The following is a 21,685-nucleotide window of genomic DNA, read 5'->3' on the forward strand; positions in this document are numbered from 1 at the left end:
AAAAAATTTTATTGTGATTTAGATAAAAGAATCGTAGAAATATTTGTTAATTTTTAAAAATCATTGAATACAAAATACTTTGAATATTTTTATTATAATACGAATAAAATTTACATTTGATCCAAATTTGCAAAAAAAACTTTATAACAATTTTGGCGGTTTCCCCCAACGTGCCAATTCGAGCAGAGAAACTTCTTCCCTCCTTATTTAAAATAAATTAGGGGAATTGGTAGTTTTTCGTGTGTTAGTGTTTCCAACCAGGTAAGGAGAGGTTTAGTTTTTATTGGTTAGATTGTAGCGCAGGGTTATGCCACTGGAGATATAGGCTTATTTATTGCACATAAAAGATTCAGTTGCTTTGCTCGCCAGACACTTTGAGGAAAAACACCCACTTTAAAACATGGATTAATTAAATATAATTGACTAAAGTCTTCTGAATCGTAAACTTATATAGCAAAATATGAAAGTCTAAGATTTGACAAAATACATTAAAAGATGTTTACAAAAAAGGTTAAAACTCAACATTATTTAAATGAACGTACGGACAGTCTACTAACGATTATTGAGCTGCTATGCTTTCTAGTCATCCCTAACTGTTGTAGGAATCATAATTAAAAGTTTGAAATCGATAGGACAATTCTAACAAGTCTAAATTAACGGAAAAATTTCGTTATGGACGTACGGACAGAGAAACCGACCCTTATTATAGAAAAGCTTTGCTTTTAGAAAATGGATACATAATTGTAACCTGAGCTTGGTGTGACCAGTTTCCATCATATCCTGTCCAGAAAAAAATTATTACATATTCCTTTTCAATGAGCACAATCAAATTTCCAACAATTACATATGATCAGTACATCAAACCGGAGTATCTCGCTTACTGCTGAACCGATATGGTTATCCATAACAATGGAGCTTCATAATAACCAAGAGCAAGTTTTAAACTATTTTGGAAGGGATACCTCCAACCTCCTAAAAAAATAGCGACCCTCCACACCCCCCCCCCCCCTCTCAAAAAAAATTAAAAGAAAATGGTCATTTCACCCATCCAACTCCCCACCACCTTCTCTCAAGGTATCCTAAAGGCCTCTAGCTATTTTTCATAATATAATATCTTGCAACTTATATCTCTGAATGAATGTAGTGTAGAATTTAAAACTAATTTTAATATAAAGCCTACTTATTATTGATGATGAACAACTACCCTCAAGAAAATAGCCTGAAAACAATCTTCTCTCTGAACATCCATAATATTAGTCATGATCTTAAGATAGACACACAGACAGACAAACATATTTCTACTTTATTTTAGAATTGGAAAAAACATTTTAACTTTTTCTCTTTGATAATTGTTACATATAATCAGATAAATAAATTACAATTAAACGTTAAAGCTGATTGAAAACATTTGATATATTTGTATAAAAGTAAAGACTTACGACTTGATAAGATCCAATAAGCAGTAAACCTTTATCTTAATTAAATATAAAAAAGAAAAGAACAGATCATAGATTACTATAGACCAAAGGTTAGGTATCCAAAGAGAGCTTTCAGCAATACAAAAGTGGAAAAATGGGTAGATCAAAATAAGTAATGGATTAAACGTCAAGAATTAGTATAAATTGGACAAGTAAGATTTTTATTGTACTATTTTAATTCTGCAAATGAAGCTTGTTATATTGCCTATAAAAATTAATTCAACATGGCCTACAATTGGCCAATTACAATGTTTACTGGCCTGCTATTGGTATTTTTTTCTGTATATTGGCCTATCATTGGTCATTTGTATTGTATGACCTCATTTTTTTCATAGACACTATAAATCGCTTCCTGTCAATGCATATGGAACATGTATAAATAACTTACTTTGAGCGACCAGTCTGTTTGTTAAAGAGTGCAATCGAAAAAGGACTCATACAAAGGTTGTTCAAAGGCTATGCAATGCATAAACATGAAATATTTTCAAATTGTCTTGTTCTAAAGTTTTCTATGAAAAAGAAGAACCAATGTTTTATTTTATTGGTTTGGCACACACAGGCTAAAAAACAAACAAACACACACACAACAACATACATATTTACACAAACACAAAGGGTGTGTACAAAATGTATCCGTTTTTAATATTTTAAATTCTATTATTTAAATTTTTTGAAATTGCGAAGCTTGTGTTAATGGAAAAAAAATTCCACGTATGACATTAGAACAGCTATGAGCTCTAGTTTTTGGAAATGTAGTATTATCTTTGTGCTGTTTGAACTTTAGAAGCTACGGTGAAATATGTGAGGATGGGTGGAAAATACAAATAGGTTGAGATTACAAAGTTTAGTAGCGTTTATAATCTACAAGTAACATGTGTCATTCTTTCTTCTGAGAAAATCAAATATATTTTCACTCGTGTGATTGACTATGTGCTACATAACATTGCTTTTTTAGTTAAAGGTTTACAACAGTTTTTAAGCTATTTTACTAAATGGAATAAAAAATTCAAAGAGAGAAACCCGAATAAAGTTTTTTTTTGAAATACCAATGGCGGCAACTAAAAGTGGGGGAGGTAATTCCTCTCCCATTAAATATTTGTCAATATAAGGGAGATTAATACCTTATATAACACGGATTTTTAGAATTGAGATTTTTGAAGAATTGTAATTGAAAAAGGCTCTGATATAGATATCTTGCTCTGGTAGAAATCAAATTGGATATTTTCCAGGCCAAGGTAAATTTTTATTATTCGCCCGGAAGGAAGAAAGGATAAATGAGCAAACTTAAAAAAAGAACAACGGCCTTTTCTATCGTTTCGATAAGACATCGTTACTAGACTAATTCCTTTATATAAATATCATTTTTTAAGAATGAAAAAATAACTTTTCTTTGATTAATTTCAATTTGGAGTTTGAAATTTACCCTCCTCCGCCATCCTTCCACAAAAGCCTAATACTAAGATTCCTTTAAAATTGTGAATTAATTTACGAGATTTCATTGAACAAATATAAATACAGATAGACATAAAGACATTTTGTTACTTTGATATACAGTCCCTTTGTCCTGTAAATAACAAAAATTAAATATAAAAAATATGTTTCCTGATTTGTGATCAGTATTGGTATTGGCCATATGACTGTTGTTGACCTGTCCACTATTGTTGTTGTTGTTAGCACAGCCAAATGGTCGCCTAGATATTGTATAAAATAGATAATATGGATGAATACATCAATAAGTGCAAAACTCAAAATTCTAAGAAAGAAACTTTTATGTAGAAATTCTTTTATTAAAAAAAACAGGAATTGATGTTCTGCCATAAAGTAATATGATTTGTTCTTATAATAATTTTATTTTAGTGGCAGGAAGTTGGTAAAAAAAAGTTTTTTCTTTTGAAATAAAACTCTCAATGTTAGCGAAGTATTTTATGCCAGCGGCTACGGCTATCACAGTGGTCCTCAAGACAAAAAAAGTTTGACAAACCCACCAGAAAAACGGACTATATGGCCATCATATATACCCATTGGGGGGCCAGGAACTGATTTTCTTAAAATCATAGCTGTTCCTTCTTTAGATTTATTCCATTTTAAAGATAATAGACCGAATTCCTCAAAAAAAATAATAAGGTTGTTTGTCACTATTTTTGTTGCTATGGTTTCAGAATAGGAAAAATCCTTATAAACCCTGAAAATCTGGCTCAGGTAGATCACAAAAAGTCATGACCCAACATTTTCCCCCCATTGGCGGAAAAAAGTTAGAGCACCTCAAAGTTTTTTTAACCATGCCCTGGTGTATTGGCCCCAGAGGGCCTCCCAGAGGATCTAGCAGAAATCTAAAGGTACCTATAGAACCACAATGGCTGGCTCTAACTATGATTTAAAGTTGCCGGAGACGCTGGCCAGCCTCCTTCCTGCCTTTAAGTGGCGGCAAAATTAGCGCATCCCAAAAATGACCATTTTTTGACGTGTTTTTTGAGCATAGCGCGGCGTGTGTGCAGGGCGCAGCCACGTGTATTCCAACTTTTTTGTAGGCCATCCCAAGCTGGTTCAGCAGATGTGCGGCTGGAGGTCGGTTGGCCCAGCCGTTTGGCCGACAGCAGCCATAAAAGGTCGCAAAATTGTTAAAAATAAACGTTTTTGCGGATTTTCAATGGGCCAGTGCGGCCAAAACCATCTAACCGTCTAAACACACTGTTTTTGGCGGATATGTGTCCTGAACTGGTCGGCTGCCTGGCTGCACCGGCCCACCAAAGATCTGCAAAAACGTCAATTTTTGACAATTTTTGCAACCTTTGACGGCCGCTGTCGGCCAAATGGCTGGGCCGACCTCACATCTGCTGAACCGGCTTGGGATAGCCTACAAAAAAGTTGGAATACATGTGGCTGCGCCCTGCACACACACCGCGCTACGCGCAAAAAACACATCAAAAAATGGTCATTTTTGGGATGCGCTAATTTTGCGGCCACTTAAAGGCAGGAAGGAGGCCGGCCAGCATCTCTGGCAACTTTAAATAATAGTTAGAGCCAGCCATTGTGGTTCTATAGGTACCTTTAGATTTCTGCTAGCTTTTCTGGGAGGCCCTCTGGGGCCAATACACCAGGGCATGGTTAAAAAAACTTTGAGGTGCTCTAACTTTTCTGCCAATGGGGGGAAAATGTTAGCTCATGACTTTTTGTGATCTACCCGAGCCAGATTTTCAGGGTTTATAAGGATTTTTTCTATTCTGAAACCATAGCAACAAAAATAGTGACAAACAACCTTATTTTTTTAAGGAATTCGGTCTATTATCTTTAAAATGGAATAAATCTAAAGAAGGAACAGCTATGATTTTAAGAAAATCAGTTACTGGCCGCCAAATGGGTATATATGATGGCCATATAGTTCGTTTTTCTGGTGGGTTTTGTCAAACTTTTTTTGCCTTGAGGACCACTGTGTAGAGTCATCAAGTGGAACTTAAAATATCGCTAGATGGAGATAGTTTTTTTTTGCGATTTCTCTTGGAAGGGTGGTGGTACCGTCCCCCAAAGTTATAAAACTTCTCAGTACTTATGAAAAGCTACCCTGTAAAGAAGAACCGTTTATTATAAGGATAACACAAATGGACTATGATTCAAGGACGACACTAACGAAATTGTGGCGCCACAAGCCTGATAGAATTGCAATTGCATTGTTCAATGCAATCCTTATATATATTTTTCGACCATATTCTTTTTTTTGCCATTTCTTGCAAAAAAAATCATTGACATGGACAAAAATACTATGAAACTAATTTTTTTTAATTAGGGCAAACATTAATGACAAAACCTTAATTACTTGAACATAGGAAGCTTAGGAGTCTACATACTACATTTATAGAATTTGAAAGAGTTCTTTAATTAAACTTTAATGATAAAGTAAAAGAATAGTCTGTCTGTCTGTACTGATCTCAAAAACCACTGAACGAGGTCGTAGGAAGGTTTACAACTATTTTTGGGGATGGTACCACCACCCTCCCAAGTGCAATTGTCCCTAAAAAAAATTACACTCCCCCCCCCCCAAAAAAAAAATGATTTGTAAAATTTTTATTTTTAAACTCACCCCCCCCCCCAAAAAAAAATCAAAAGTTTCGCCCCAAAAATCTTTACTTTACTTAGTATCTAAAGTATATAATAGTTTGTTCATAATGTCGCAGACTAAGTATCTTTAGAAAGGAGAGTAAAAGAAGATATTTTTAAACAAATATTTATATGAAAATTATGATTTAAACCCTTATCAATTATACTTTGTGTTAACAATGAATCCTAAACTATTAGGAGAAAAAAAAATATTTCAAGGCTAACAAAATATTAAAGCTGTTTAATGGAAAGATATTACTCGATTCTTTTTAAAATTATTTGAAGAAAGATTTACAATTCTAGCATGTAGTTCAAAAAGAGAAGAAAAATTATGTTAAACACTCTTGTAAGGTCAAATTTACACTTTTATTATACAAAATAAAAATTAGTAGAACAGGGAAATCACAAAGATAAATAAAATAGTAAAATTAAAATAATCTTTTAATTTATAGTTTTAGAATTTCAAATAGATATTATTTGTTTGCTTAATCTTCGAAAAAAAACACATTTTAATCGTTACACGTCGGATCAACGACAAAACTCGTTACTTCGTTTTCTTTTTCCATGATCCCTTTAGCATATTCTTTATCTTTTGTTAATCTCCTTCCCTGTAACTCTCTCTTTAATTGTTTAAATCAGCATTAATTCTAACATTTGAGAATTAAATTAATAAAATAATCCTCATAATCAGCATTACATTGCATATTAGAATTTAATCAGAAAAAGTCGCATGTACTTATTCTCTAATATTTAGTATAAAACCTTCATGAAAGTTTGGTAACATTTTATGTACCGTATCTTTTCTATATTTTTGTCATTCCGCTTAAACCGTGAAGGGTATACGTTTTTTTCTCGGCTGTTGATGAAAAAAGATATATTCAATGTTTGTATATAGATTGATATGACCACTTTTTAGAGTGTGCAAATCATTTTTATACAGAGCACTAGAAAGATTAGTATTAATATTATTTAAAGTTTTCATTGGAGGATTTTTTTGAAACATCATTGAAGAACATTAAAAAACATTTTTAAAATTCGAAGATTTTTTCTTTATTGTTCAAGGATTATTTAACATAAAAATATCATTAAACCTAATCTTCATGGGCATCGCTAAAACTTTCTGGTCTGTGTAAATTTGTTAATCAATGATTTTGTTAGTAGTGAAAACATTGACTAATTTAATTTGCCAATGACCTATCCTTATTTTTTTCTCTGTCCACGCCTTTTCCTGCAGGAATGGATAAAGAACTATGAAAAATATACAAACTTTTCTTATCCAAACTTTTGGGCCCATCTAATTTTTCCAATACAATGAGAAAGTTTAATTAGTCCTTTCAACAATCTTTATACACTTTCCTTTCACACATAGCGAGCACAATAAGTCAAGAGGACCGTTTCTATAGTCATAAATAACAAATAATCACAGTTGTTTTTTCGCAAAAAAAAGTATAAATGTATCAGTGAAATATTATTGACGGTGGAGAGGAAATTGAATGTTAAACACTTTTAGACATTTTCTCCAAAAGGCTAACAAAAAAATTAATAATAAAACTGCTATTGAATAAAGATTTGTAGGCTTAATTGGATGGAAATGGTTCCAGGACAAACGCAGGAGTCCCAAACGTCGTAGTGGACAAACGCAGGAGTGTTAAAGTATTAATCTAATCAAGTGTTTCTATACAGATTAGGTTAGGTTAAGATATGAATTTACAAATAAGCCTCCCGCAGGGGTTAGTCATTTAAAAAACCTATAAGATGGTTTAAAATAGGTAAGGTTAGGTTAAGTGTCCACTCCGACGTTTGTCCATTCTGACGTTTTGGACTCCTGCGTTTGTCCTAGGACCTATATCTATCTCTATTAAGCCACGATATATATTGTAAAAATTGCCACATAGTGGAAAATATTCTTAACCCAAATAAGTCATCAAGTATAATAAAACAGAAAAGTAAACAAAACAATCTAAAGCAAGTGTGATTTTTCCTTTTTAATGACTTTAGAACTCAGACAAGTTCACATATTTGCTTCTCTTCAATAGAATCTTTCATAAAAGGTTCATCTTTACAAAAGGAAATTTTTCAAATTATCAAATTAATTTTAAACTGTTATCATTACATTTTTATGTTTGGAATATTTGTTTTTCTAAATTTTTGGGGGTTCTTGAAATGTTTTTATGAATGCTAGTACATAATCGTGTTAAGAAAGGATTAAGTAACATAACGGCAGTTTGAAGTAAAACTTGTATGTAATGAGGAAAATAACAGAAATCTTAAGGGATAATACAATGGACAATATTTTTATATTCATCTCCAATTTTTATTAAATATATTATAATTTCTTCTGTATTTTACAACTTTTTATTAAAATGTTTACACACTGCAGACTGTTAATATGTATAAACTAATTGAAAATGATACAATTACCCAATATGGTTAATCCAACATATGTTTATAAACTTAAGGAATCAGTATGATTTACACAAAATAGCCCCCTACCTCCCTGTGAAAATATTAATATTATTTATATAGCTGTTTTGTCCTGGGAATAAATTGTCCTTTGTTTTTGAGGTTTAATTTCAATAGTTCCATCAAAGATAACAATTCTATGGGAATTTTAACTAAAACCAAATGAATAATAAAGGAAATGCATTGGATTTTCATCATTTATGGAAAATATCCATTGCACGGGACAGGGATAGTTCTACTCAAACTGAAATATAAAATATACAGGATGATTGTCTGTCTGTCTGTCTCGCTATCTGCTGGACCGGTAGGGTCCTGCTTATCATATGTCCTGGCAAAGATTTTTATCAATTTGGTGGGATAGAAGATCAAACCTTCCAAGAGATATTGCCCCTGAACATAAATCTCAAACAAAAATTTATATTTTTTTTAACAATATTAGAAATTGAAGGGATTGTGTCGACCTATAAATACAAAAAGATACAAGAACAATTATGTCCATACAGGAAAGCGAACAATGAACTGCTCTTCAATTAGATAACACAGAACACTTAATTAAACAAGATGTTATTTTGAGGAAAAAATTTCTTATTAAACATGGCACAAATTATGAAATATTTTGCTTCAAGTTAAGTATTTATGTAATTAATCTTTATTTGATATTTATTTTTATTGACTCATCTTACAACTTTGACTTCTATGATAGGTTTTTTTTGCAGACAACTTGTCACTGTACCTGGATGGAAAGGAATTGGCAATCAAAGTTTCTCTCTTAAGGTCATTATCCTTCCCCGCCAAATCTCACAAATTTAAACTTTATCTTGTTTTATCTCTGGGGGTAAACGGATGACTGGATCATATATCAGATTTGCTGCGGGTTGGATGTTAAGACAAGAGACTGTTTCCATTTCTACGACTAGCAAAAGAATAGTGACTGTGTCGGTTGTTAGGTGATAGGTTTTAATCTCGGTCCAACACTGCGTAAATAGAGTACAGGGAATGTCAGTTAAGAATTCTAGATAAAAGTCGTGCAGTGAAATAGTTAGTTGTCTAAAAGGCGTTTGACTGTATAATCATGCACTCCATCAGCGAGATAAGTTTCCTCTTTATGTTATGTATAATTAAAAGTAATAATCTTATGACAAGTGGATATAAATCGGTAAGATCATCAGCCATGTAAAAATTGTAGGCAAATAATCATAGGAAATGTTATAATATTAAATTTTAAATGAATTCGACAATCTAATCATGCCTTTACGCCTGTTTCATTGTCAAGGACGATTGTTTAAAGATAATTTGCATTTCCACAAATCACCAGGGATTAGGGATGACTATTTCCACAAATCACCAGGGATTAGGGACGACTATTCCACAAATCACCAGGGATTAGGGACGACTATTTCCACAAATCACCAGGGATTAGGGACGGTTATTTCCACAAATCACCAGGGATTAGGGACGGTTATTTCCACAAATCACAAGGAATTGGGGACGACTATTTCCACAAATCACCAGGGATTAGGGAAGACTATATACACAAATCACGAGGGATTAGGGATGACTATTTCCACAAATCACCAGGGATTAGGGAAGACTATATCCACAAATCACCAGGGATTAGGGATGACTATTTCCACAAATCACGAGGGATTAGAAACGACTATTTCCACAAATCACCAGGGATTAGGGAAGACTATATACACAAATCACGAGGGATTAGGGATGACTATTTCCACAAATCACCAGGGATTAGGGAAGACTATATTCACAAATCACGAGGAATTAGGAATGACTATTTCCACAAATCACGAGGGATTACGGATGACTATTTCCACAAATCACCAGGGATTAGGGATGACAATTTCCACAAATCACCAGGGATTAGGGATGACTATTTCCACAAATCACCAGAGATTAGGGATGACTATTTCCACAAATCACAAGGGATTAGAGACGAGATTCTTAGGATTATTAAAGAAATATGTTATAACACACATATATATAAATCGGAAATTAAATCAAAACCAAATAGCGCAGAGCACAAGTAAAATGAAAATTTTTCAAAATGTGTATGTGACACAAAATGCAGTATATTATTTTATGCACTTAAACATGTAATCATTAATCCTTTCGCTAAATAAATTTGATGTTTGTTTCATGGATCAAAATAAATACGACAATAGCTGATAAATTGATGTACATCCTAAATAACGATACACAAAATTACTCCTTCTGTAAATAACAATTTGTGATTGAAACGTTTAAACATTCAACTTATTAAACAACCTATCAAAATTTAATAATGTCCCCAAAGTTGATAAGCCAAAGAGTTGTAATCAATTTCTGGGGATTAGTGTAATAAACATCCCAATATCCCCTCCCTCCCGGTGTTTGTTAATATTTATGATAATATTTAGCTGATTTTCTGAGAAATAACTTACTTTGCATCCGCTGTAAATATTCTGGCATTTAAGCTTCCAGTCCTAAAATTAATACACTTAGAAATTTGTTTTGAACAGGCACAAAAGATTACATTAACAGAAAATCAATATAGTGCTGATTTTAAAATGTCTAATTTTTTTTCTGTTTTCAAAATTCAAATATGAGACAGTGTAAAGTGGCGCCAATAAAATGACGTCATACAGTAAAATGACCAATGAGAGGCTAGTATAAATTTTATAATTGGTCAACTACAATGAATTTTGGCCTATAATTGGTCATTTTATTGTATGACGTCATTTTTTTGGAGGCACTTTACGATGTTTCTTTAAATATTCTATAGTCTATGTAAATGTAAACAATAAGAGATATAAGTTTTCCGGAATTTTAATGTAGGTAGTAGATTTGAAATCTGCATCAAATTTTAAGGATTTTTTATAAAATTCGTTTTTTGTAAAATTCTTAATCTAAAAGCGAAAATACATTTTAAGTTAATTAATTTTGACCAATAGGATAGGTGGATTTTAAACTACCTGCGCTCTAATTGGTTGAATGATGTACGACATCCAATCAGAGCGCAGAATTTTTTAAACCAACCAATCACAGATGCCAAAATTAATTATCTTAATTTATATTTCCGCTTTTAGATAAAGAATTATACAAAAAACGAATTTTATAAAAAATCCTTAAAATTTGATGCAGATTTCAAATCTACTCCCTACATTACAATTCCGGAAAACTTATATCTCTTAGTAAACAAGAACCGTTAAAACTTCAAATATTTATAATTCATAACAAAATTATTAGAATTACAGAAACTTGCAAATATTTTTTTCTCAGTCGTTTTATTAAAAGAGTGTTTACCTTGCTAATTGCTGAGAAGAATTCAATTGTGGGTTACTCCCCATTTGCTGATACTGTAGGGCTTGAACCTTAAATTTTAAAATTTATTTTAGTGAAATATGTTAGGGTTCTTTAAAGTTCGTTAAATTATATTTCTCCGAATATTGTGGTTTTTTTTATAGGGTTACAGCCCCCCGCAGGAACTAGAAGTAGAAGAAAAGCTACTGTGAAAATACGACGAAACCTGCTACTTCGTTTTCTTTCCATGATCCAAAAAATAAAACAAGGTGGGGAGGTAATTAGTTTTTAAATACCTAACCTAAGCGGTAAAAATATTACCTAAGCTAACCTATACTAAAGTAATAAACAAACGAAACACTAACCCCCATTTATTTTAAATCTATTTCAAAATAAAGCGCGGAGGGGGGGGGGGGCTCTATGATTGAGAAGGCACTTTGAGATAAACTACCAATAAATCTAACCTGAGGATGCATTGGCCTGCTGGCTTGAAACTGTTGTGGCTGTTGCAGCATATCTCCAGGATAAACAACCGGCCCACAACCAAATTGAGGGGGATACGCCTAGATTTAAAAAAATATAATTTGAAATACTAAATATCGAATAATAATAACAGGGATCAGAACAATTATTCAAAACTAATGATTCTTTCATATTTATCTCTACTATGTTCAGGTATGATTTTCCGGATCTACTGCAGTTCACGGTAAAATATTGCTGGTAACGAATATTGCCAAAAATCTATGAATTTTAAAGGCTGCTAGCTGCCAAACGGCTAAACGTTTAGATAATACCCGCACACTGTTTTAAGCGGCATAAAAAGGCCTACAAATAATCTGGAATAGTCATAAATCAATATTGCATAATTATCTCACAATGCAGAGAAATGCACGAAAAGGGCCTATTTTACGCGTCTTTTCTTCAGTGAAGCTTTCCCTGTGCATCATTGGATCTTAGCTATTCCAGATTTTTTGTAAGCCTTCTAATACCGCTTAAAATGGTGTGCGGGTATGAACTGTACGTTCAGCCGTTTGGCAGCTAGCAGCCTGTAAAATGCATAGATTGTTAGCAATATTCGTTACCAACAATATTTTACCGTGAACTGCAGTAGATCCGGAAAATCATACCTGAACATAGTAGAGATAAATATGAAAGGATCGTATTTCCTTCTTAATAATGCGTTTAACGTCTACGCCCCTAACATATAGGAGATATGTATTCGATATTATAAAGGCCAGAAATATAGCAAAATCAATTCAAAGACTTAAATACCAAAAAATAGCATAAACCATTCCTGGATCTTCCCTTAAATGAGGATCTCAATTCGATTAGTAGTTATTGAAAGCAACATACAAAAATACGTTATTACTTTATACAATTCAAGATCTTAAGCTTCAGACGGACAGGCAGACAGACAAACATCGTTCTACTTTCTATTATGTATATTTAAAATTATGCCAACCCTCGATTTTTGTTTTGTCAATGTTATTATTAACTTCCGATGCTGGGCCAATTATGACCTTAATTGTCATTGTTAAATACATGCATAAACAAATTAATCTAAAACCTGGCTTTGAGGATAAGGGCTCATAAAGACCTGTGGCTGCTGGACATAGAAAGTGGTGGCAGCTGGCTGACCATACGGAAACGGATACATTCCTCAAAATAACACAGTTTTATTCTCAAAGGCTTGAAATTACACTATAGTATCAGGTTACATTAGGTGAATACCCTACTGTAATATTAAGCAATAAATTTACCGTAGAAATCTTTTGAAGTGGATGCATTAGAAAGTGGATAATATCCACAATGCATAAATTTGAAATATAGCTAAATCCTCCCAAAATCCTCTTAAATGGGCTATGGAAATTTACTATATTTATATGATTTGATTGCCTTATTCTTAGTTTTAATAAACCCCGAACAAACATATTATGCAAATCTGAATTTTTAAAATAGCAGGTTTATTATTCATTTAGGATGATTTTACAATAAATATGAAATGTTGATGCCTCTTTTGTTTACAAAATTCCACTGTTATTTTTTAATTAATCAGCACCAATAAAGCACAAGATCTCAAAAACAGCATTTGGGGGTAATACTGGTGAACAAATATATTATGCAAATCCAAAACAAAGCAAAAAAAAAAGGTTTTTTGGCACTTTTCTCCATTAATTATTATGAAATATAGTATAAGGTAGAAATTAATGATTTTTCTAAATAAGAAATGATTGAAAAAAATAAATTCGATCCCTATCACTTTAGAGGACAGCTGCTGAACCCCAGTCTTATGGATGAACCTAAATACATGTTAAAGATAAAAATTACCCTGAAAAGTATACAAAAATGTTTTTTTATGTGTTAAAAAAATTCATTTTAAAATCTTGATTTTTAGGATGATGACCTTTCAGATGCTCCTGTTGGTGGTGATGGTGAGCCAAATGTTATCTAAGTACATGCCCATTACAACAACTTGTCTATTAACCTATGTACCATTTTTTGTAGTCATAGCAGCCCTTAATGGAGCCTTCCGACAAGAAATATAACCATCTTCTAAAAACTACAGTATTCACCTTATGAATTGAAGTAAATAAAATTGCAATTCTTTTCTTTTTTAATAATGCTGGGCTGGAGGATGCTATAACTACAAAAATTGAATCATAGTTATAATATATAAGTTATCATCATGGACATGCACTTTGATAACATTTTGCTCACCATCACCACCAATAGGGGCATTTTAAAGGTCATCATCCTCAAAATCAAGATTTTAAAGTAGATTTTTTCAACACACCAAAAAACATTTTTGTATAATTTTGAGGGTAATTTTTATCTTTAACATGTATTTAGGTTCATCCATAAGACTGGGGGTCAGCAGCTGTCCTCTAAAGTGATAGGGATCGAATTTATTTTTTTCATATATTTATTATTTCGAAAATTCATTAATTTCTACCTTATACTATATTTCATAATAATTAATGCATAAATCCCTTAAAAAAATATTATTTTATCATAATCAATCTTTAAAAGAGGAGAAAAGTGCCAAAAAACCTTTTTTTTGCTTTGCCTTGGATTTGCATAATATATTTGTTCACCAGTATTACCCCCAAATGCTGTTTTTGAGATCTTGTGCTTTATTGGTGCTGATTAATTAAAAAATAACAGTGGAATTTTGTAACCAAAAGAGGCATCTACATTTCATATTTATTGTAAAATCATCCTAAATGAATAATAAAGCTGCTATTTTGAAAATTCAGATTTGCATAATATGTTTGTTCGGGGTTTAATTCCAACTGAAGATTGTTCTTGACATGAAACACTGTGTATTGGACTTATCAAATAAAAATAACATGTTTAATTAAACTGTGTTGATCACTCTATGTTATTATATAAAGTAGTAAGGTTTTTTGTTTGAAGATTAAGGTCTCAATGTTTACTGAACCGGTTGGGTTCTCTATTTTAAGTAGGCTTTATATAGTTCATGTGATGGTTCTGGGCTGTTTCATTTTCAGATTTAAGTGCTATGATGGTTTTCAGCTATTCTAGCCCCTTTGAATACACTTTCCTATGCTAGGTGTGCAGCCACTAGTGATATTATAACCTGTCACTTTTCCTAAATTTTAATAAAACCCTTTTGTTCAAGCAGTTGATTTTTTATCTGGTTACAAACTATGCACCCAAGAGAAGTGTCATGGACATTGGAGGGGAAAGTATCTGGCTGCCTGTTTGTTAGAAAATTAGGTATTCAACATTTTATGCACTATCCATCATTGGGTTGGAAAAAGTTTTCCAGAAAACAGACATAATCTATTTCATATAATAGTAAGGATTTTGTTTGTCTTTTAAAATGTCTTGAACCAATGAACCAATTTACTTTCTCTCTTTTAGGGCAGCTTCATTTTGGTCACAGAATGTTATTTTTTAAAGCTTTGTGGTGGTTGTTGGTATGAACCCCGCCTTACAATAACTTATAGGATTTATTTTTGTTTCATTATACATATATTTTTCATTTTAACCTACTATGATTTTTGTCAACCCAGTATTATATGTTTTCAAATACCTATCCAAAAGCCTGAATATTGTGCGTCATAAACAGGGATCTTAAGGGATAAGACAATGGACGACAAAATTACCTTTCATTAGATTAAAGTTTTTGGTTAAAAAGTTTAGACACTACTAGTTTGAACTAACTGATAAAGATTTGATAAAATATCCAAAGTTGTTAAGCCAGCAAATGAGAGAACGTGTTAATTAAACCTTAGTTACTAGTTTGCTTTTTAGTCCATTGTCCTCTCCCTCTCTGGTCTTAATGACCGCCATAATTAAGGAAAATGCAAATCTATTCTTATGTTAATTATAATTTATCATCAAAGTTACATTTTACTAAATTAAAACCTTTCAAATTTATGGTTTCTGCGTAAATGCTTTTGTTATTGTTTTCAGGATAGAAATTTTCTACACTGCACTGGTCTGTAACTTAAAACGGTAAAATTTGTTTCCAGTAAGGCTTCGAAACTGATGAATATCCGCTGGATTAGGACCGGTTCTAAGCCTTACTGAAAAATCATGTTTCGTATTATTTCCAGTTTTCTACGAATATAAAAATTTACAATCAGTTTTGTAAGCCCCGAGATACTGCGGAAAGCTGTTAATAATACGATGCAATAAATAACGATAATTACCTTTTTTTTAAATGTGCGACCAACTTTCAGACCAGGTTCTTATTCAAAGGGATAATAAATATATGAGTATAGATGTATAGATGTATAATCCAGAAATGGGTGGGGTCCTTTTTAGTCTGCTAGCAAATTACTTTATGATATTTTGAAGCGACTTGGCTATGTTAATATTTCCGTCTTCTGATATTCAAGGACCCAATTGAAAATCGGCACAGGGTCCCCACCCTGTGAACATACAGTCATTTAACCCTTGTCCCTTTTATTCTTTTACTTCAATAAAGGGATACTTTTGTTATAAGTTTAACAAAAATTCTTTTCGCCTTGGTAGACGAAGTAATTTTTACTATAATTTCCAAAGCAAAATACCTATATTAGGAGTTTTTCCAGACTTAGCCCCAAAAGAATCCATAGTGTTTCTTCTTGGAGTTGACGTTTCTAAAAATAAAGAAACTGTTAAAAATGCCTTGTTAAAATGAGACATTTTATTAAAATTGGCCTATGGACGTCATATTCCCTTCTGATATGTAGTCATAAGGAATAATTCGACCAAACGTTGATTGTCCACTTTTTTACGAGGCACTTTTAACAGCTTCAAATCAAAATAAAGTTTTCGGTTTTAGTCCCTTTCGTGAAAACGCCTCTTAAGGGGCGTTTCGTAATATTTTCCCAGTAGCTTTTGATAGGTTATTCTAAGGTTAGGTTAGGTGATTGCCCCGCTAGGTTAGGCAATTAATTGGCCCAGCAGAGTTAGAGCCCCCCGCAGGGGCTAGCAATAGGAGAAAAGCTTCTGTGAAAATATGATGAATCGCCCGATAAGAAACGTTGTCACGAAAGGGACTATACCCAAGTTTTCTTATGATTATATTAAATATTTTCCTTTAATCTGAAATCCCTGTAATTTTTTACCTTGAGGTTGAGTGGCGGGTATTGACACCCCTGAACCTCTTCTTCCATCCATTTTATCTTTATTTTATCGAATCAATCAATTAATAAAAAGTATTAACATAAATTGTGAATTAAAAGCCAACAAAGAAAAAACTATTAAAGTTATGAAAAAATTTGTTTTTATAGATGAAAAAATCCCTCTTGTTGAAGAAGCCCATTCAAGTAAAGAAGCGATTCCCACCAAAGAGCGTAGTCGAGCACAGCTGGCATTTGCCCCTTAGGGTTAGTCCCCCTTCCCTCAGAGATTAAGCAAAGATTAAATTAAAAGAACAGATGGGACAAGGGTTAACTGTATGTTCACATATTGGGGTCCCTGTGCCGACTTTCAAATTGGTCTTTATCAGCCAACAGCGTCAGAAATATTAACGCAGCCAAGTTGCTACAAAAGAGTAGAAAGCAATTTGATAGCAGACGAAGTTTGTTCCCACCACTGGAACCAGGTAATTGCCTGGTTTATATATTTTTATTATAAATTTATTTAGCTTCTTCTAAATGTTATCATACTTGTTTTCAATTTATTTGAAATATAAGGGAAGTGGTAGTTTCTGTGCTTGGTAGGTACTTTGAGGAATAGCCCCGGTAAGGTCAATAAAATAAATAAAGAACGTTATTATAAAAAGTTTGATGATATTGGGAGAAGATGGTAGAAGGATATTCCAGAAGTTTTGACACAAAAAGAACTAATTTCAATGTCTGTGCTTTTATCAGAATATTTATTCTAAATAACAGTTTTAGCAGTTAATTTTTTTTCCAGTATGGTTTCAAAACCGATTAATATCCGGTTCAAATCCACACTTAAAAATCATCTATTGTTTCGTATTATATCCAGTTTTCAATGAATATAAAAATATAATAATATTAAAACCATTAATTAATTTTATAATTGGGGTCATCTCAAAAAACGCCTATCTCGAAAACGCCTATCTCAAAAAACGCCTATCTCAAAAAACGCCCATCTAAGAAAACCCCTATCTCAAAAAACGACTTTTTCATAAAATGCCCACTACATTTTTAAAAATAAAGCCTAATTTATTAATAGTATTCAAAAGAATAATACAATACTTGTCATTCATGATCTCTTATTTAAAACACAAATAAATAGTTACCAAATCAACCATTTTATAAACTCATTGAAGGAAAGAGTTTAATTATTGAAGCTCATTTAAAAGTACATCATTTTTTTAATCTGGTCAGAATAAGAAGGAATATAGGGATAAGACATTAAAATAACCTCACCCTATTTTTTCCTCAAAATTCATCAACTATGGAAAGTAGAATCTAAAAAAAATGTTAAATTGCTTTATATTTATAATAATTAGGTATTCTAAACTATTTTTTTTTATTTAGGAACAGCTATCTAATTCTGATAAGTTTAAAGCTTATCATACTCAAAAAATATTTTGTATATTATTTGTGTATTTTAATAATTATATAACATGAATTTAAATTTCTTTCAAGCATAATAAAATCTAGAACATGATTTTGTGTTTTCCAAACTATTTATCCCTTCCTTACACCCTACCCAAATTTCACCACCCCGTTTTGAAATTTACCCAACCAAAATTCCACAACATCTTTATAATTATCTCTTAACAAATTTACTAGGTTTAGTCATATTTACAACATTTCAACCTGATATTCTGTTAATTCAAGATATTAGGTCAAATAATAAAGAAAATAAATATAATTGTACATTATTTTATCCGCAGAAAGCTGTTTATAATGCGATGCGATAATAGTTATTTCTTGCATTATAAACGGCTTTCCGCGGATATAGAATGTACAGTTATAAGATTAAAACTCTTTTTTAGTCCCTAGGTGCCAAAGGAATACGAGAAAAAACTATTAAGCGTTAAATTTTTCATTGTATCACTTATATACCTAAAAATCTTATATGATGATAATATATTTTGTGATATTAGTTTTATGTTTGCGATTTTGATTTGGCTAAATTTACATTGATCTATTGATCTACCATGTGTATGTTAGCTTTTATATCTCCTTCTCCTTGTGCCTGATTTTACATTTAAACACAATTGATGTATTTGAATTTGCTGTTGCAAGACTTATCACACACAAATAATAATATTACTGGTAGAAAAATCGATAGAAAATGTTAGTTTTATAGGAAAATAGACGTAATATGGGAAAATTTTAATTAGAAGAATTTTCCTAATGTTTTCCTATTTTCTTTCCAAGATTATTCTCCCTATCTAATGAAATGAAGCCTCAAACTTTTCTAATAAATATGGAATTGTTCTTTATTAATAACAAGGACCCTATTATCCAAAAGGAAACTAATGAACACATAAATGGAAATGGTTTCATAATTTCAAATTCAAACCAATATTATGTATATACTTTAGGTGAATATTGTATTATTTACACAACTATTCTACAATTAATTAAGTATCGTTGCTACTCACCTTACATCTAGGGACTCTTTATTCGAAGGAATATGAATGGGCAGAAAAATAGTCTAGATCTATCTCAGAACCTATATATCGGTTCAGAGGTTTGCGAGAACCTTCGCTACAGACGAACAAAGATTACTATTTCAAATTTTAGGATAAAAAGTTTTCATAAGGTCTCGGAAGCCTCTGTAAGTCTCAAGGAAATCATTTTTATAATTTTCAAAATAAGTTAGTAGTACAACCTGACCCAAAGTAACTAAACGGTTTTAGATTTAAGGCTTTGTCGAGGCTGATGCGCGGCTTCCGAGCTTCAGTTTTTAATATGACGAAATATCCACAGCTGGCTTTAAAAATAGTGGAAATCACTTGGTTGCGATTTTTCTTTAGATTTGTATGAAATATTAAGTTGTTATGATAGAATAGTCCAACAGAATGCAGAATATTTTATGCTTGAAAACACAAGTGTTTATACTCAGATATCTAGCGACAGAGATATATAGTCTAAAAATTAAATAGTAGTAAAATTCGCACTCATATAATTTAATCTAAAAGAAAGGAAATTAAAGATAATCTTTACTGAAAACTCATTCAGCAGTATTTAGATTTTCCAAATAAATTGAAATGTTTTTAATCTTCAGAAAATTTTTCAATTTCTGAGTATATTGATCTGTAAAGAAAACAACAATATTATGAATATTCTTCAAATATTATTCATAATAAATCATCAATATCTTAAATTTTAACAAAATATAAAAATTCAAATTATTTTTACATTAAAATTTTCATACATGTAATTTTATTCTCACAAAATATTATCGATATTTCTTAAATTCATTATTCATAATTTTTAAGAATAGTTTTATGCATTATTTTTGACAACGTATATACCAAACATTAAACTAATTATAAAAAAATATAAATGGACTTCCGAAAAAAAATAAAGTATTTAGCAGTGTCATAAAAAACAATAAACAATTAAATTAATTCACCTACTATAATTAAATCTAGGAATCGATATAGCACCTCAAATTATTCAATCCCTAATAATTTCAATATTCCTGTCTATCTTGAATAGGAGCCGAAAAACGTTACGGACTGACTGACCGACCGACAGACCGAAAAAGTGAATTATAGAGTAGCATCGTTACTAAACGGATATTTAAAATATTTAAATATAGATATAGGGAGAAATATAAATAGAAAGATAGATATGTTGCAAGATAGGAAAATTTGTGCCAAGCCTAGTGCTTTGGCCTTGAAAGCAGTTATTCTGATTTCTGATGATATCAAACAATATCTGATATATCAATATGTTTGTATGCTACACACATCTACAATTTAGAATCAACATTTTAATTCTTTGTAGATACTCCTTTTGATAGTTAAGTTAAATATGACAGTGATTAACAAATTCACTTATTTTCATATTGTTTTAAGTGCATTTTTACTGCAACTTTATAAGGAGCCAAACTACTCGAATTAATCGTCAGATTTGCGCTGAATTTTAATTGTCTAGATGTACATTTTCTACTCTATTTTCAGTCCAAATTACCTACGTACGTAGAAATAAATTGATTTGCAATTATAAATCATAAAATTTTAGATTTTTGCATGGATTGAACTAAAGTTGTATTCCAATTACCCATGAAAACATTCTATACCTACGATAACTAAACTTATAAATTAATAATTCAACCTGTAGAAATGATAATTTTGACTATCAGCATTGAGGTTGTACACTAATTTATCTTCCTTTGTCTTATTCCTAAAGATTCCTGGATTTTTTAAAGAACCTGGAAAAGTTTGCTTATTAATTCATCAAACGCCTGCCTAAAGTCAAACTAACAATAATTAAGGATATAGGCTTCAAGATGCACTTGAATTTCTTGACATAAATATTCTAAAAAATCAAAACATAAAATAGGAGAATTGAAATACTGTTAGATGATTGGATTTATCTTCTAATTTTGATTAACTTACTGGTAGTCGAAAATTATTTAAATGATTAATGGCCAAGGCATTGTCCATTTGATTCAATTTTTTTACACACAACACATCCATCTCTAATCTTGCTTTAAGTAGTTTTAAAAATCACGTTAAGAAACTGCATTCAATGTCAAAATGTTAAAAATGAGGTGAAAAATACTTAATTGTAAATTGTCAAATATTTTTGTTGCTGGTAATTTTCTTTATTTCACCAGTTTACCCGAAACTTAAAAATATATAATGTTTTGGATAAAAAATTATAGTTAATTAAATAGTTATAGATACAGTTTCAGAGAAACTACCCAATGCTGTTTTAAAACCAAGACAAAAA

General features: G+C 31.4%; 1 protein-coding gene across 14 annotated transcripts in view; it reads right to left on the reverse strand.

Moving 5' to 3' along the window:
* Positions 1-16,982, reverse strand: part of Stoml2 (stomatin like 2) — an 82,342-nt gene extending 65,360 nt beyond the window's left edge. For 13 of the 14 annotated variants that reach the window (XR_013875427.1, XR_013875419.1, XR_013875426.1 and 10 more), the window contains exons 1-8: positions 16,916-16,982; positions 16,376-16,444; positions 12,898-12,989; positions 11,795-11,893; positions 11,334-11,401; positions 10,472-10,513; positions 3,079-3,169; positions 749-778 (exon numbers count right to left, since the gene is read on the reverse strand). Coding sequence is in view for 2 of the 14 variants with exons in the window: in XM_080149727.1 (XP_080005853.1) it covers positions 749-778; positions 3,079-3,169; positions 10,472-10,513; positions 11,334-11,401; positions 11,795-11,893; positions 12,898-12,989; positions 16,376-16,444; positions 16,916-16,967 (543 nt within the window). In the remaining 12 variants the exon portion in view is untranslated. The remainder of the gene's footprint in view (positions 1-748; positions 779-3,078; positions 3,170-10,471; positions 10,514-11,333; positions 11,402-11,794; positions 11,894-12,897; positions 12,990-16,375; positions 16,445-16,915) is intronic. The other variant, XM_080149780.1, reaches the window with a different exon arrangement.
* Positions 16,983-21,685: the final 4,703 nt, after the last annotated feature.

This window comes from Acartia tonsa, chromosome 2 (assembly GCF_053477335.1).
Source record: "Acartia tonsa isolate MP-2025a chromosome 2, ASM5347733v1, whole genome shotgun sequence".
NCBI classification, from domain to species: Eukaryota; Metazoa; Arthropoda; class Copepoda; order Calanoida; family Acartiidae; genus Acartia; species Acartia tonsa.